Consider the following 17665-nt stretch of genomic DNA (forward strand, 5'->3'; position numbering starts at 1 on the left):
CTACATCTACACTGCAGCGCTCTTCCAAAAAAATTCTTCTGGCCTCTCTTTCAAAAGAGCAGAGCAGGAAATGCTATGGATGGGGTCACATAGCCGGCAAGCCCTTCCAGGAGCGCTGGCCAGGTGCTCCCTTAAAGGTCCCCCCCCCCCCCAACCACCTCTTCCGTGCATATGTTTCTGAGGCCTGCCTTGCTGCAGATGGCAGAGCAGACCTTGTGCAGGGACTGTAGGACCAGGGACCAAACAGCAACAGCTGCAATGTTTGCGAACTTCAACATTTGCTAGGGTTCTCAACACGGACCCCTCACTAACGTTCAGATTCTACTGTATAGTGCCTATCTATAAGAATGGAAATGAGGACGCCAGGGAATTACAGTCCAGTCATCTTAAATTCTGTGCCAGAAAACATAATGGAACAAATAATTAGGGAGTCCATTTGCAAACACCTCAAAGGTAATAAGGTGATAAATAACAGCATGAGTTTAGAAAGAATAAATCATGTCAAACCAAGCTGATAGCTTTCTTTGACAGGAGAACAACCCTTGTAGATAAGGAGGAATTGGTAGATGTGATATATTGAGACTTGAATAAGACATCTGACACAGTTTCACATGACCTTTTCCTTGATAAAGTAAGGAAATACAACCTAATGGAGATATTATTATGCATTTTAGGGGGGTGCATTATAGGTTGGATAACTGCTTCCAGAGAGTAATTAACAATGGTACACAGTCATGGTGGAGGGACATGACAGTTGGGGTTCTGCAAGATCAGTTTTGGGTCTGGTTCTGTTCAATACCTTAATTAATAATTTAGATGATAGCATAGAGAGTATGCTTAGAAAGGCTGCAGCTAATACCAAGCTGAGAGGGATTGCAAGCACTTTGAAAGGATAGCATTGTAATTCAAAATGATCTGGGGAAACTGGACAAAATGTTCCGAGGTAAATAGGATGAAATTTGGTACGAAGAAATGAAGTGTACACCACTTAAGAAGGAACACATACAAAATGAGAAATGATTGCCTACAGAGGAATACAGTGGAAAGATCTAGAGGTCACAGTGGCCTCACAATATAAATAGGAGTAAAAAATGTGATACTGTTGGAAAAAAAAATCATCATTCTGGGATATATCAACAAGAGTGTTGTAAGGAAGACACAAGAAGTAATTCTCCTGCTCTACTCATTAGGTCTCAAATGGAGTATTATGTACAGTTCTGAGTACCACATTTCAGGAAAGATGTGGACAAATTGGAGACAGTCCAGAGAAGAGCAGCAAAAATGATTAAACAACTAGAACAGACCATCTTTGAGGAAAAAATTGAAAGAATTGTTTGTTTAGTTTGGGAAAGACTAAACTGAGAGTGGACATGAGAACAGCTTTCAAGTATCTAAAAAGTTGTTAAAGGGAGGGACAAAAATTCTCCTCCTTAACTCCTGGTGATAGGAAGAGAACCAATGAGCTTAAATTGCAACCAGGGAGGCTTTAGGTTGGACATTAGGAAAAGCTTCCTAACTGACAGGATGCTTAGGTGCTGGAATTGATTGTCAAAGGAGGTGGTAAAATCTTTATCATTGGAGATTATTCTGAACAGGTTGGAAAACTGTCAGGGTGACCTCTTGAATTGATGACTTCTCAAGGTTCATTCCAATTCTGCTATTCCATGATACAGAGCCTCTCAGGAATTCTAAGAATTATAGAATAAGGAAACATTGCCATCCTAACTCTGCTTCTATAAAAGTACATAGTAGGAAAAAAAAGTATATAATTTGATCAGGTTCTATTTTCAAACAGTGATTTTCTTACCATGGAGTGGGAGGCTGGAGGGAAGTGTTTGAAAAGACCATAGTCTAAGTTGTGATTATGGTTAGGTGCAAACCGTTCTCAGTGAATTGCAATAAAGTGAGTTGACTGTTTCTAAATAGCTGTGAGGTAAATCTTGAAGTGCCCTGAAGTAAGAATCCATCACATTTTAAATAGTTTTTCAATTAACACCTTATTTAATAAATTTTAAAGAACCTCATGTTATCAGGATGCATTTCCCTTTACATTATATGTAGCCTGGTTAGGTGGTGTTTGCTTTTTATAAAATGGCCTTACAGTTAAAATACTAAACTAAGAATCAGATCTATGTTTTGTTTCCACCTTTCTCATAGTTTTTGTGTTAATTTAGTCATCCATCTGTTCCACATCTGTAAAAGTGGGGAGAGAAATATTTGTCCGCCTTTGGGATGTTTGAGGATAAATTATTTCATGTGCAAGCCTATAGGTGATAGAGAAGCTTGCAAACAGATCAGAAATATTTTGCAAGTAAAGAGCTTATATGAATTTTTATCAGTCCCAATGATACTTTACTCTTCATTATGGATGGACCAACACATGAATTTGCTAAATTCTTTGGCATCACAAAGACTACATTTTTCATTAGAAGAGAGTTTTGGCCCATAAAATGGGCCAAGTTCTAGTAGTAATGACCAGGAGGGAAGGGAGCAGGGGGACAAGAGAAAAAGTCATAAGACTGCAGGTACAGTGGTTGGCATCATACAAAATTTGATGGCTCTAAATTAGTTGTTTTTTCTTAATATCAGCACTCACCACTAACCCTATGCATAGCTCTTCTGTACTTTAAAGCAGGTATGAAAAAATTGGGGGGGCCGTCAAGGAGGCGTGAAATTTCCAAAGGGTGGCATAACATGGTTGGCTGTTACATCTCAGGCTCATCCATTTCATTAAAATGTTGAAATATGTTACTGGTTTTTATGTATGTGTATTTACATTCTACACACTTATTTTCTTACATGTGCTGAAAGGGTTTATTTTCATATGAACATTATCAAAATTTCCATCAGTTTGGATTACATTAGACAGGCTGGGCTTTGGGGACGGGGCTGATAATTTCAGGGAGGAAAAGTGAGGCCAGATGTGAAAAGTTTGCTCATCCTGTATTAGAGATTTAGTGTGGGTGGTGGCCACAGGAGACTCTGCCTTTGAGGGCTTGGCAGAAGAGAGTTTGAGTGGTTATGCAAATAAGAGATTTTGTGGGGAAAGAGTGTTTTTATAGATGAGCGAGAAAGGAGTATGCGCATGTGAGGAAATGAAAATGGGATGACTGCAGAGGTTTTGGTAGTGATGAACTTCAGAGAAAAGAATGATGCGGGTGGAAGAGAGGAAGGAAGAAGATAACACAGTATAGTAGAAAAATAGGTCTGAGTGGGGAAAGAAGGATCGAGAGATGGGTTATTACACAATACAGAATAATACTACATGCAGATCATCCCACCACTTTTCCCTGGGGGATCTCATTTGCATATACAAATTCAAATATCTCTATACCATATTTAGAGTATGGGAGACTATATTCTGGGAAGCAATGACTCTGAAAAGATGCTGTCCTGTAGCAACTTAACAACTATCAGTTTTATTTATTAGGTAAAGTGCTTTCATGGGAAAGACACACTTCAGATTCCAGAGCAGAACTGAGATTGAACTGAGGAATCAGCTAAATGTCAAGAGTAAGGAGAAATAGGAAGAGAGGAAGGAAGGGCGGGGAGGGGGAGAGAGAGCCGTTGTGAAGAGTAAATCTAGTGGGAAGTCGGCCATCCCTGTGAATATCACAGGTGGGGAAAGTGTCTTTGTAATGCATAAGATCATTGAGATCCTTGTTGAGTCCCCAATTAAAGGAATCAAACTTGCAAATGAATTCCAATTCAGATGTCTCCCTTTGTAATCTGGTGTTAAAATCTCTTTGTAGTGGTACACAAACCTTAAAGTCATTTATGGAGTATCCTGCCAGGTTAATGCTTTCACTTACCATTTTATGTGTATTCAGATTCCTTATGTTCAATACATAGTAATTGTCCAGTTTGTCCAACGTACATGGCAGAGGAACATTATTGGCACATGATGGTGTATATCAAATTGGTGGAAGTGAAAAGGTCATAGAATCATAGAACAATAGAGCTGGAAGGGACCTAAAAAAGCCATCGAGTCCAGCCCCCTGCTCTAAGCAGGACCATACCCATCAGATCAGCCCCGCCAGGGCTTTGTTGAGCCAAGACTTAAACACCTCCAGGGATGGAGACTCCACTACTTCTCTGGGTAGACCATTCTAATGCTTCACCACCCTCCTAGTGAAAAAGTTTTTCCTAATGTTCAACCTGGACCTTTCCAACCGCAACTTGAGACCATTGTTCCATGTTCTGCCATCCGTGACCACTGTGAACAGCCTCTATGCAGCCTCCCTTCAGTAAGTTGAAGGCTGTTATCAAGTCCCCCCTCAGTCTTCTCTTCTGCAGACTAAACAGTCCCAATTCCCTCAACCTTTCTTCATAAGTCATATGTTCCAGCCCCCTAATTATTTTGGTCGCCCTCCGCTGGACCCTCTCCAGTGTATCCACATTCTTCCTATATTTGGGGGCCCAGAACTGGACACAGTACTCCAGATGCAGCCTCACCAAAGCTGAATAAAGAGAAATAATCACTTCTCTGTATCTCCTGGCAACAGTCCTCTTGATGCAACCTGATATGCCATTAGCTTTCTTGGCTACAATGGCACACTGTTGACTCATGTCCATCTTGTCATCCACTACAACTCCCAGGTCCTTTTCTGCAAAACTACCGAGCCAGTCGGACCCCAGCCTGTAACAATGCTTGGGATTCTTCTGGGCCAAGTGCAGTACCCTGCACTTGTCCTTATTGAACCTCATCAGATTTCTTGCAGCCCAGTCTTCCAATTTGTCTAAGTCAGTCTGGACCCCGTCCTTACCCTCCAGCGTATCTACCTCTCCCCCTAGCTTAGTGTCATCTGCAAACTTGCTGAGGGTGCAATCCAACCCCTCATCCAGGTCATTGATAAATACGTTGAACAGAGGTAAGGTAAGGTAGGCATCCTTCAGTCTGCATAGACTATGGATCGCGCCCTTTAAAGCTTCATTTGAGGACTTCATTTACGGCGTCTATTGTGACTATGAAGACCCACACAAGAGTGACAGTCCTTTCTGCATCTCTTGCAGATGTAGCGGGTGTCTGACAAGTCCTTAGTGTGCTTTCTGTGCGCTCGCTTCTCCTCTGCTAGCTGTCTGATCTTCATCTCGCCCTTCTGAAGGCCCTTGTGTAACCCCTGCCTCCATCTGCTGTGGTCGTCTGCTAGTTCTTCCCAGTTGTCCAGCTCAATGTCTACCTCTCTGAGGTCTCTCTTGCAGACATCTTTGTAGCGCAACCGGGGGCATCTGGGAGGTCTTCTGCCAGAGGCTAGCTCACCATACAGGATGTCTTTTGGAATCCTTCCATCATTCATCCTGTGGACGTGGCCAAGCCAGTGGAGCTAATGCTGCCTGAGGAGGGTGTGCATGGTTGGGATTCCAGCTTGCTCGAGGACGGCATTGTTGGTCACTCTGTCCTTCCATGATATTCCAAGGATGCGCCTGAGGCAGCGCCAGTGGAAGACATTCAGCCTCTTTTCCTGATGGGCATACAGGGTCCAAGTCTCGCTGCCATAAAGGAGGGTGCTGAGGATGCAGGCTCTGTAGACTTGCATTTTGGTGTGAGTGTACAGCTTGTTGTTGTTCCACGCTCTCTTGCTGAGTCTGGACAGAGTTGTGGCTCAGCGTCCAACGACAGGGTGTCAGTGTTGGTGGACCCGAGGTAAACGAACTCGTGGATGACCTCTAACGTATAGTTCTCAATGCTGATCGATGGGGATTCAGCAACATCCTGACCGAGTATGTTTGTCTTCTTTAAGCTGATGGTAAGCCCAAAGTCCTTGCACGCTTTGGAGAACCGATCCAGCAGTTTTTGAAGCTGGTCTTCTGTGTGAGACACTACAGCAGCATCATCTGCGAACAGCATGTCTCTGATGAGGACTTCTCGCACCTTAGACTTAGCTTTCAGCCTTGCAAGGTTAAACAGTTTCCCATCAGATCTTGTGTGCAGCAAGATGCCCTCTGTTGAAGATCCAAAGGCATGCTTCAGGAGGAGTGCGAAGAAAATCCCGAACAATGTCGGAGTAAGCACACATCCTTGTTTGAGGCCGCTCCTGATTCTGAAAGCATTTGATAATGCGTCGTCATATTGGATGGTTCCTCTTATGTCTTCGTGGAACGACTGGATCATCTTGAGTAACCGTGGAGGACAGCCTATCTTGTGGAGCAGTTTGAGCAGACCATCCCTGCTGACCAAGTCAAAGGCCTTGGTCAGGTCGATGAAGGCTATGTAGAGTGGCTTCCTCTGCTCCCTGCACTTTTCCTGCAGCTGCCTGAGAGAGAAGACCATGTCAACGGTAGACCTCTCTGCGCGGAATCCACACTGCAATTTGGGGTACACCCTCTCAGCAATCTTCTGGAGTCTGCCAAGGATGATGCGAGCGAACAGTTTACCAGTGATGCTTAGGAGGGAGATTCCACGGTAGTTGTTGCAGTCGCTTCTGTCTCCTTTGTTCTTATACAACGTTACAATGTTAGCGTCGCGCATATCCTGTGGAACCTCACCCTCTTTCCAGCACAGGCACAGTAGCTCATGTAGTTCATGACGTTGAACAGAACAGGACCCCGAACCGAACCTTGGGGCACTTCACTGGAAACCAACCACCATCCCGACATCGCACCGTTGATCACTACCCTCTGGGCCTAACCTTCTAAGCCAGCCTTCTATCCATTTTACTGTCCATTTATGCAATCCACATTCCTTTAACTTGCCGACAAGAATATTGTGGGAGACCGTATCAAAAGCTTTGCTAAAGTCCAGATAAATCACATCCATTGACTTTCCCCTATCCACAGAGCCAGTTATCTCATTGTAGAAACTAATCAGATTGGTCAGGCATGACTTGCCCTTCATGAATCCAGGCTGACTATTCCTGATCACTCTCCCCTCCTCCAAGTGCCTCAAAATGACTTCCTTGAGGACCCCCTCCATGATTTTTCCAGGGACTGATGATCAGATAAACATGAGCTTCAAGTGCAGTGCTGTGGCCATAAAGGCTACTATGGTCCTGGGATAGGTAAACAGGAATCTTGAGTAGGAATAAAGAGGTAATGTTACCTCTGTATATGGCTTTGGTGTGGGCACTGCTGCAATATTGTATCCAGTTCTGATGTCAGCAATTCAAGGAGGGTGTTGCTAAATTAGAGAGAACTCATAAAAGAGCAATGAAAATAAAAATGGCCATAAAGTGTCAGACCAAAAGTCCATCTAGCCCAGGATCCTGTCTTCCAACAGTAGCCAATGCCAGTTTTTTTCCTTATTTACATCCTCCACACTAGTCATGATTTTAAAGACCTTTATCATACCCCCACCCCTTAGTTGTCTTTTTTCCGATCTGAAAAGTCCCAGTCTTGTTAGTCTTTCCTTATATGGCAAGCATTCCATACCCCTAATAATTTCTCTTACTGTTTTTTAAACTTTTCCGATTCCAGTTTATCTTATTTGATATGAGGCAACCACATCTTCATATCTTCGCTATATAAATCCATGGTATGCCTGCATCTCGAATATAGTATGAATTCCCTTAATGATTCCTGACATTGTTTGCCCTTTTTAATGGCTGCTGCACATGGAGTTAGTTTTCAGAGCACTGTACACTCCAATGTCTCCCTCTTGAGTGGTATGACTAATATGGACCCCAAAAAAATCTAATTTAGACCCTATACACCCTATACATTTAATGAGAATGATTAAAGAATTCAAAAACCTGCATTAAAGTGATAGGCTTGAAGAGTTTAGTCTTTTTAGATTAACAAAGAAGACATTAAGGGTTGGCTTGTTCACCGTCTGCAAGTAACTGTTTGGGAAGCAAATATTTAAGGGGCTCTTCAACCTAGCAGACAGATGCATAACAAGATCCAATTGCTGGAAATTGAAACTAGGCGACATATTCAAACTGGAAATATGATGTAAATTTTAAAAGGCAAGAATAATTAACCAGTGGAAAAATTTTACCAAGGCTGGCAGGACGGGGAGGTAGGATCAGCCAGGGGCTAAGGGATGGGGTGGGCTGGGTGAGGCGGGGCGAGAGGAGATGAGGTGCTGGGGGGACTGAGGGGGGAGATCCTCCCCCTGGCTCACACAGGCAATCAGCCAGCAGCCCAGGGCAAGCCAGGCAGACGGGCTGAGGGTGGGTGGGATGAGGGCGATGAGTTCTGGGGCTTTGGGAGCAGGTTCGGGGGTGGCGGGGGAGGACAAAGGTGGCAGGGGGGCCAGCTGTCAGAGGGCTGCAGCCACCTCAGCCCAGACCTCCCTGTGCCAGGCCCTGTCCTCCTGCTCCATCTGCAGCCATTCCTGGAGCATGGCGGTCTGCTCCCAGATGGCTTCAGTGTGGGCCTCCGCCGCCTCCTGAGGGTCGTAACGGTGTTGCTGTTGGGCCCTCTGGGGCCAGGCAGATGGCAGCCTGGGCAAGGGGGAGGAGTGTTCTCCAGCTCTGTCAGATGGTGGCGTGGGTGTGGTCTGCCCTCAGAAGATGATGGTGTGGAGACATAAGGGGGAGAGAGGCCACCCATCAGTGCAGTCGCCCAGGCCTGGGCCTGGGGGCTCCACCTGCGCCACCCCCGCCATCCCGGACCATCCCCAGAGGTGATGCCTCCCCTGCGGACCCACCTTTGGCTCCCATGTGCCCGCTGGGATCTCATCTGTGGAGTTGGCCGCTGGCTACAGCGTGTCCCCCGCATCCCTTACCGGTCTGGAGGGCCAGGGTGCTGTCCACAAGTGTGGGTGCTGAATGGTGCTGTGCCTGGGTCTGGGACTGGGCAGGTGACCGTGGGATAGCCCCTCCCCCTCTACCCCCCCGGACTGCTTGATCCACCTGTTACCTACCTGGGGTTCTGGAGAACAGGTCCAGGGACACCGGCCTCGAGGGGGCCTGGCTGGAGGTACCAGAGCTGAGTGCGATCATGAGCAGCCTCCCCCCATGGCCCCCCCCCCCCAAGTTGTTCCCTGGCTCCGCTGATGTGGTCTGGCTCATGGGTCCTGGCTGTTCCTGTGGGTCTGTCTCCCAGTCGGTGTCGGGCCTGCCTGTGTCAGCCACCGCCAGCGGCTTGGGGACGTCCTTCGGGCTGAGGAGCTGTTCCAATGCCCGGTAATGTGGGCACCTTGGGCTGGCTTCAGCTCATGATTGCCTGCGGGCGTCCCTGGCCCAGCTATAGGCCTGCTTCAGCTCCTTCACCTTGGATTGGACCTGAGCGGCCATGCACTGGGGGTGTCCCTGCTTCTGCAGGCCCAGTGACAGCCGCTCAAAGGCAGCTGCGTTGCAGGGCCTCCCGCTGCTAAGGAGCAGCACCTCCTCCACCCAGAGGCCAAGGTGGTCTTTTACCTCGGCCTCTGTCCAGGGGGGAGCTCTTCTTTTCTGGCCCTGGTTCTCCTCAGGCAACACTCGGGCTGGGAGGTGGGGGCCTCCTGGGGCTCCCCGGAGTGGGGGGGGGGGGCTCGCCATCCAGCAGAAGGTCTGTGTGGCGCGTCTGACTGGGCTGCTGGAGCGTTTACCAGGCAAAACTCATACTCCTCAGGCCCTGGGCACGCTCTCAGCTTGCTGCACAGGGTTTCCGGGGCTGTCCCAGGGACCATAGAGCCCCACTGGGGCTTGCCAGTGTGTGTCAGCGCACTCTGGAGCTGCCACCATGGCAGACCCGTAATGTTGAAATTGTGGGCTTGGAGCGTCTACACATGCCCTATTTTGAAATTTGGTTTCGAAAGAGGCTGCTCTTCCTCATCCCAGATGGGAAGAGCGGTTGTGAAATTTGTGCCCCTTTTCACCGGAAACAATTTTGAAAGAGGCTGTTGGGCTTGTAGACCCTCTTCAGCCTCTTTCAAAATTGGGCCCCCTTTCGAAATTAATTCGAAACAAGGGGCTAGTGTAGACGCACCCTTAGACATGGCCAAAGATTGCAAAAAGTCCTTTTGTTCCCTAGCAGCGTTCACAAGCAGCTTCCACATGGTTCCTCCTTGTCATTCTTACCTTTGATTGACTCTTAAGTTGCACCATTTTTAGCAGGAAGCAGAGGTTTAGTTAAATCTTATTCTGAAGAAGCTATTTCTTTGTTTAACAATGTAAGCACCGAAAAGTCAGTTTGAGGTATGTTTACATACCAGAGTGAGAGAAGCCTTAAAAACAAAAGAGCTGATGACAGAAGGTAGATTATAAATACAAGTAGCAAAATGAAAAGAAAAAGATAAATATTAGGATTAGAATGCACAGAATTTTATGTTCTCTAAACAATTTACTTAGGGCATTCAGCAAACAGTACCACAACATTCATGAAAAATAGAGTCCTTTGACAAAACAGCCTTGTGTATTTTTAGTGCATAAAATGTACAGTCAAAAACACACCACCAGCCATAGGGAAGTTGCTTCCTGAACTTGTTGACAGAGACAGTTGATGGGGAAAGCGCTGTAAATGGATACATTGCTAAAAATTAACTTTGTTGAAATCTCATCCCCAAATATTGCATCATTCTATGAATTGTTTATCCCTTTCTCTGCTGATCTGTTTAGAGTGCAAGTAATTCTTATGACCTTCTAGTACTAGGTGGTACAAAAACACATAAAAGGGCATGGTCCCTGCTTTGAAGAGATTATAAATTAATTTCATACATATTCTGTTGTGATAAGTAGAAGGAAATTCAAGATAGCTTCTTCTCTGGTTTGACTCAGTACTTTGAGTCATTAAGTGACTTCTAGTTCTATATGTTAGAAAACTTTTTGACTATAGGGAGAGGAAGGAAGTTACCTGTCACTAGTAGGACCAGTTAATGAAGCAAATTAAGTTGGATGTGTCTCATTCCTGCGAATGTCAAAGGTGGGGAAGTTGCCCTTATAATGCATAAGCCAGTTAAGATCTTTATTTAGGCCAAGGTTAAAGGTGTTAAATTTGTAAATGAACTCCAATTCAGACCTCTCCCTCTGTAATCTTGTGGAAAAATTTCTTTGTAGGTGCATGGCTACTTTTAAATCCATTATTGAACGTCCACGGAGGTTAAAATGATCACTTACAGGTTTGTGTGTGCAACTATTCCTGATGTCAGATTTGTATCCATTTATCCTTTGGCACAGAGACTGTCTAGTTTGTCCTGTGTATGTGGCAGAGGGGCATTGCTGGCGCTTGATGGCATATTTCACAGTAGTGGACGTACAGTTATATGAGCGGCTGGTGGTGTGGCTGATATGGTTTGGTCCAGTGAGTAGAGAGATATGGACAGAACTGGCAATTGCTGGGATAGGTTCTTGGGTTAGTGTTCCTGTGGTGTAGTCCAGTTCGCAGTGGGCAAGTGTCCACATCAAAAACAGATCAGTGCAGTTAGGGCTCACAGTCTCAGTCAAGAACAGAATAGTTGGGGGTTTTGTTGCTGTTTCATGTGCCTTTTATGTGTGTGTTGAGGAACAAACAGAGCCCTGGGGAAGGGATAACAAAATAAACTGGGCACGGCTGATTCTTTCTCCTTGGCATGTGAGCAGGTCCACCAGCCTCCACCTACAAATATTATAATTGCCTAAATTTAAAAGGTTGCTTGGATTGTTTTAATTCTGAGACAAATTAAAAGCTCAGTTCTGAAACCGATACTCCTCCAAATATGTATTCTCCTTGAAGTTATTGTGCCCATATACACGTCACTAGGCGTGTATGTGTGCCCAGATCACTTGAGTCTCAGGCTTTTTCCAGCAGTAGTACTAACAGTGCATGCTTCCCTGCTCTCCTCGTAATTCAAGGCAAGCATGTAAAAGGAGTGTGGTTGCTGACTCCTTTTAGTTTCTTCTCTCTGCCCTGTGTGAGAATTGCAGCTCCCCATAACATTTGCTTTGATTATTCACCTTTCAGAACTTGAGTCTTCCTTTAGAATGTGGCTGTGGTTTATATTTAGTTATTGTATTCTTCTTTTAATAGTTACCTGAAGGATATATTACGAAAAATAATCCTCAGGTTTTCAGCCATGTACCATGCATGGGGCTTTTTCTCCCTGTTTCAAATAGGCACAGGAGCTGTTTGATTTGTTTGGGTGAAGACCACATGAGGAACAAGTGACCTGTTTATGCCTTCTGTTCAACCAGGAATAAAAAACAGAGGGTTTTTGTCTTCACGTCTGTCCTGTGATAGACTCAGTGCAGAGGCATCTTCCTACAGCTGCATTTGATTCAAAGTACAAAGCTAGTGACAAATGCCACATTTTGTCTTCTGTGTCAGTGATGAAGTACTCTAAACATTTTTGATTGTTGTTGACAGTACCACTAACTCCTGACCTTTTCCCAGGAGAGCTAGTCAATTTTTATCCTCCTGTATCTGATCCTTTATCTGTATGACCTCTCAATCTAGCTCACTCCAGACTCATAGGCACTTTTTTTGAGCCTACATCTATAACATTGCTGCCGTTATTGTCTATGAAGATAGCTTGTCTGGTGGTGATTGCTTCTGCCAGAACTGTTTCAGAACTTCAGGCCCTTTTGACTTCCTCCTTTTGTGGTTTTCCATAAAGGCAAGGTTTCCATAGACTATACTATACCCTAAATTTATTCCTCGAACATAACCATTATCTGAAGCAAACATTTATCTGCTAGTGCTTTTTCCTCCAAATACTCCATTTTTCAAAACCTCTCACAATGATGCAAATTGGCGTCACTATCTCTGTTCAGAGGGTTCAAAATCTCTCAGCCTACAGGGGAACTGCAGATAAGTCCCTGCTGTGGAATGTATATGTGCACAGCCCCTCTGTTTTGTTTTTTTTTTAAGTTACTTACCCAAACAGTAACTGTTTATTCAATAAGATATATTGCACATACATATGTTCTATGACCCTCGAAACTTTACTGCCACATTGGACGTTATATGTGGCAGTGCAAAGGAAGAACGAGGAAGTGGTGACCCTACCTTTTTTATTCCCTTGCATGTTGAATTTTGTTAGTCTTTAAAGTGCTACTGGACTGTTTTTTTTTCATTCCCTTGTGTGAGAGTATGAGAAGAGCAGGAGCACATATGCCTCCTCGTTCTACTACAGGTGAAAATCTGACTCAGGTACATAGGGCACACAGACACCTACTGTGGAATATATGTGCACAGTATCTTGAAGAGCAACAGTTACTGTACAGATAACTGTTTTTATTCTCATTTTAACCTGACACATGAACTCTTTATGGTAATTTGAACACAACACTCTTACCTTTGTAGCTGCTGCTATTACTTACGTGTTTGAGTTAGTTGTACCTTTGACCCAGTGCTGTTACAGAGAATAGTAGTTTTGTTTTCACCTTTGTGTATTTACTACTGGTTTTAATCATTAACATGGAATACTTTCTTATTTTAGTCCTCCTCGACCTCTGACAAACATGAACGACACCATGGTTACCCACATGTCCTCTGGAGCACCCACTCCAACAAAAAGGTATGTATACCATCACTAACTTTTTCTGACTTGTCCAAATGCTACTGCAGCTGCTCTGAGTGTGTCTGATGTTCATAAAACAAGGCTTGGTTGCCACTGCTGCTTTTTGACCTCTTTAAAGAACTGTTTTTTTATGGAACAAACTTTACTGCAGAAATAAGGTTAAAGAAATAATTAGGATGGGGCTAAAGCTTTATAGAATGTATTTCTTCCAAAGCCATTTAGAAGGCCTGGTCTGTCAATATCTCAGGCTTGTTTACAGGCAGTGCAGTTGGTATTATTTCTATTTTGAATGTGTACACATAAAATAATTGTTTTGTTGTCTTTGTTAATGTCTGTTCTTCACACACAGTAGAAACTCAATTGTACACTTCCTGTTGGGATGCATGAGGCCTGGTCTATCTGGTGTGGGGACAGTTATGTGATGCACAGTGATTAGTGCTTAATATGTAAGCTGTAATAACAGTGTGCACACAGGACAGCTGTGGACTACTGAGTAGATGATGTGTCTCTAGCAATGACTCTTCCTCCAGTAGCAGAGGAAGATGACAGGGAAAATGAAGATGACATGGAGCAACTGCTGCTGCTACTTCTGGGAGCAGCTTCACAGCTGTTTTTTGAGCTTGGGAAATCAGCATCAGCTGATGAAAAAGGATTGTCCTACAGACCTAGCATGGCCAGCAGAATTTGCTGGCAGAATTTCAGGATGTGATGTACACCTGCCCCACACAGTCATTTAAAAGATTGATAGAGTCCTAGGAAAGCTGTACAGCAGGCAGCTGGTTGGAGAGCGGCTGCAAGGAGCAACCAGGTGAAGCCAAGCTGGCCTATAGAAGGAGGACTGCAAGAGAAGAGCTGCTTCAGTCACTTTCTGGAGCTTGAGGAGAGAGGAGAATGGCTGCATTGCAGGCTGAAGGCAGCAAGCCTCCTGAACAGAGACCCAAGGAGCTAAAGGCAGCCCCAGGTGGGCTGCAGGCTGAAGCCCTGAAGCACACACAAAGAGACTGCTGGGGCCATGGGGAGGGTGGCCCAGGGAAATCTACTGAGGAGTTCGGGACACAGCAAGTGGTGACCATCTAAGTAGTTCCTGTACCAGGACCTGGAGTAGTGGGTGGGCCCAGGTCTCCCATTGTTCCCATCTTGCCCTGAGGAAGTGTCCAGACAATTGGCTGAGGGAAGTGGCTAGACAGCGGTCTGCAATACTGTCTGTAGGAAGTGAAGGAGCAGAGTGCAGCACTGCTGGAGGATTGTTGTGAAGAGGACACCACAGTCCTTGGAGGGACATAAGTCCAGGAGAAGTGACAGTGGAGGGTGCACTGCTGAACACAGCTAATCCCCAAGACAGCCGGCAGATGGTGCCATGGTGATGGACAAACCGCATTGCAATGGCTAAGACAAGCGTTTTGAGATCAGCGCTGAACTAGTCCTGGAACTGACGCAGCAGCATACCGGAGTGTGGGTTAGGGTAATTGATGGGACCCATGTCTCTATCTTGTGCCTTTCCCACCCCCACGCCAGGGCTCAGAATGTATAACCATAAAGAGGTCTTTCTACATGGTTGCATCAAGGCCTGGTTGACCACTGTGACAAGTTGACAAACATAAATGCAGGATGCTCCAGGACTCAGCCGTAAGGTTTAACTGGGGGAACATGCTGGTGTTCCCACTGTCTCAGTAAACCATTGAATTTCACAGGACAGAACGTTTTCATTATTTGAATATGCTGCAGGAGGTGTGCTGGGGTACAGGATCTCATGAGACTGTGGGTGTGCCATGCTGCTGGCTGTTGGTTTAGGGCAGCAAGTTGGCTGTTCACCAGGTAGGATAGATGAATCCTAGGGAAAGGAAAAGGGGTGATTGGATATGTGCCTTCCAATGCTATGGGCTTGTAAACAGTCAATGGACAGGACTTTAGCATGATGGAGAAGCACATTGCCCAGCAAGTCCAGCTGTCATTATGAAAATGTGACTAGCAAGTAGTGAGCCAGTGAAGGAGAATATTGTGCGATGAGGAAGGGAGATAGGGGCTGAAGACTGGGAAAGGTTCCTCGCTGACATCTATCAACAATTTCAATAACTCCTCTCCCCTCCTGGTATTTGTGCCTCAGCTGTATTGTAGAGAGCTGTCATATCAGGCTGCAGGCTTCTTTTGGTCAGGCTAAACAAGCCAGGCCCTTTGTCTCCTCTTACAAGGTAGGTTTTCCATTCCTCAGATCATCCTAATAGCCATTCTCTGCTCCTGTTGCAGTTTGTATTCATCTTTCTTAGACATGAGACTAGAATTGCGCATCATATTCCAGATGGGGTTCTATGAGTGTCTTGTATAATCGTGCCAATATCACCCCATCTCTGCTGGAAATATTACACCTGAAGCAGCCGAGGACTGCATTAGTCTTTTTCATGGCTGCATCAAAAATTCTTATAATAGTATATGGAGATGCACATCTCATAGAACTGGAAGGGACCTCAGGAGATCAAATCCAGTCCCCTGCCCTCTTGGCAAGGCCAAGCACCATCACATTGCCCTTTTTTAAATCTATTTACCCTAGATGGCTCCCTCAAGGATTGAGCTCACAACCCTGGGCTTAGCAGGCCAATGCTCAAACCACTGAGCCATCCCTCTTTCTGTTGTTTGTCCCTAAATGCACAACTTTTTGTTAAATAAGATTCCATTTCTACTACTCCAGTTTACAAAATCATCAAGTTCCTCTTGCAGGGTATTCCAGTCCTACTCCATATTGGCCATACCTCCCAACTTTGTCATCTGGAAATTTTAGCAGCGCACACTCCCTTCTTCTGTCAGGATCAGTAATAAAAATGTTCAGTCAAATTGATTCCAAGACCAGTTCCTGAGGAACTCTACTAGTAGCATCCTTCCAGCTTGACAGTTGTTTTTTCAGTATGATCCTTTGTAGTCACCCCTTTCTTCCAGGTGGAAGTGAGATCCAATGTCTCAGCAGAGTCCAAAAGGCTGTTGAGGCATGTTGTAAAGATTACTGGAGTGATATCACCGTGATGCTTATATACTGGAATCTGGGTGTGTCGTGATTGAGGGTTAGCTAGCAGCCTGGGAGTAAAAGGGTTAACCTCCTAAGCCAGGTGGGGTTGGCCTATAGAAATGTAGGTAAGAATTGAATTTTGGCTCCTCCCTCTTCTGTTCTCTGTCTTTCTTTCTTTCTTTCTTTCTTTCCAGCCATGAGGGAGAGAGAGAGGATATCTCCCTCCAAGAACAGGCCCTCCAATCTTCTGTAAGTAGGGTAAAGTTTAGATAGATCCATTAGGCTTTATTGTTTTATGGTTTGGCAAGTGGGATCTGATGTCTGTGCACTTTTTAGAAATATTCTTTTACTCTCCTTGTAACTAAGTTCTAGGCCTATGGTGGAGACTCCCCATGTGTTTTACTTTGTGACTCTTCCATCTAGTCAGGAGGCTTGCAACACGAATAGTGTTGTGATAATAAAAGTTCTTTTTTTTTCTTTTTATTAACCTGGTATTGGTTAATCTTTGTGTCATGGTGTTTACTTTTGGGGCTGAGATTTCCCAAGTCGTCTCTCCCTGGTTTCCTTCTTATTACTTGGGTGGTGGCAGTGAATTTTATCCCCAAAATCTAAGGTTTTTAGGATTTTTGGGGGGAAGTTTATACCAAAACCTGGTAGATAAGGTTTTGGAGGTACTTTTGCTGGCCCCCACTTCTGCATTTATCTTGTTAGAGTGGGGAAGGAGCCATGACAGGGTGTAATAGCCTTGTGCCATGCTTTAAACAGGAGAATGGATATCAGGTCAACTTGACCCCTGAGTAGTGGAGGTCACGCAGATAAACAGTTCTTTGGATCGTGTTCCTGTGGTGCTCCACACCAGATGATTGTGTACCCCTGTGCCTCTAGCTGGAGAGTTTCAGCGGGAGGGCCTCATTCAGTAGTGGGCAACCCTTGGCCCATGGGCTCCATGCAGCCCACGGTGGCAACACCTGCATCCCACAGACCCCCGCCCCCCCACCTACTTCATTCCTCCATGTGCCTCTCACACTGGAGCACCAGAGCTCTGCACTTCCTGTGCCTCCCTTTTCTTCCCAGCATTTTGGAGGAACTGCAAATCTGCTGATTCATGCTCCATCCCCTCCCTCACAGAGCTGAAATGCCATGAACAGCTGATTTGTGGCATTCCAGCTCTGGGAGGATGAGGCAGGAGTAGGGACAGGGCATGAATCAGGTGATTTATGTACTCCAAAAGTGCAGGGAGTGAGGAGGAGGAGGCAAGTAAATGCAGCTCTCTGATGCCCTGGTTTGCAAGAAGTGTGTGGGAAAGGAGG

General features: G+C 45.3%; 1 protein-coding gene across 8 annotated transcripts in view; it reads left to right on the forward strand.

Moving 5' to 3' along the window:
* The window catches only part of DTNB (dystrobrevin beta), a 361871-nt gene that overhangs the window by 175042 nt on the left and 169164 nt on the right, over positions 1-17665 (forward strand). For all 8 annotated transcript variants that reach the window (XM_074991528.1, XM_074991530.1, XM_074991531.1 and 5 more), the window contains one exon: positions 13280-13357. In XM_074991528.1, the coding sequence (XP_074847629.1) occupies positions 13280-13357 (78 nt within the window). The remainder of the gene's footprint in view (positions 1-13279; positions 13358-17665) is intronic.

The sequence above is a fragment of the Carettochelys insculpta genome, chromosome 3, assembly GCF_033958435.1.
Source record: "Carettochelys insculpta isolate YL-2023 chromosome 3, ASM3395843v1, whole genome shotgun sequence".
Classification (NCBI taxonomy): domain Eukaryota; kingdom Metazoa; phylum Chordata; order Testudines; family Carettochelyidae; genus Carettochelys; species Carettochelys insculpta.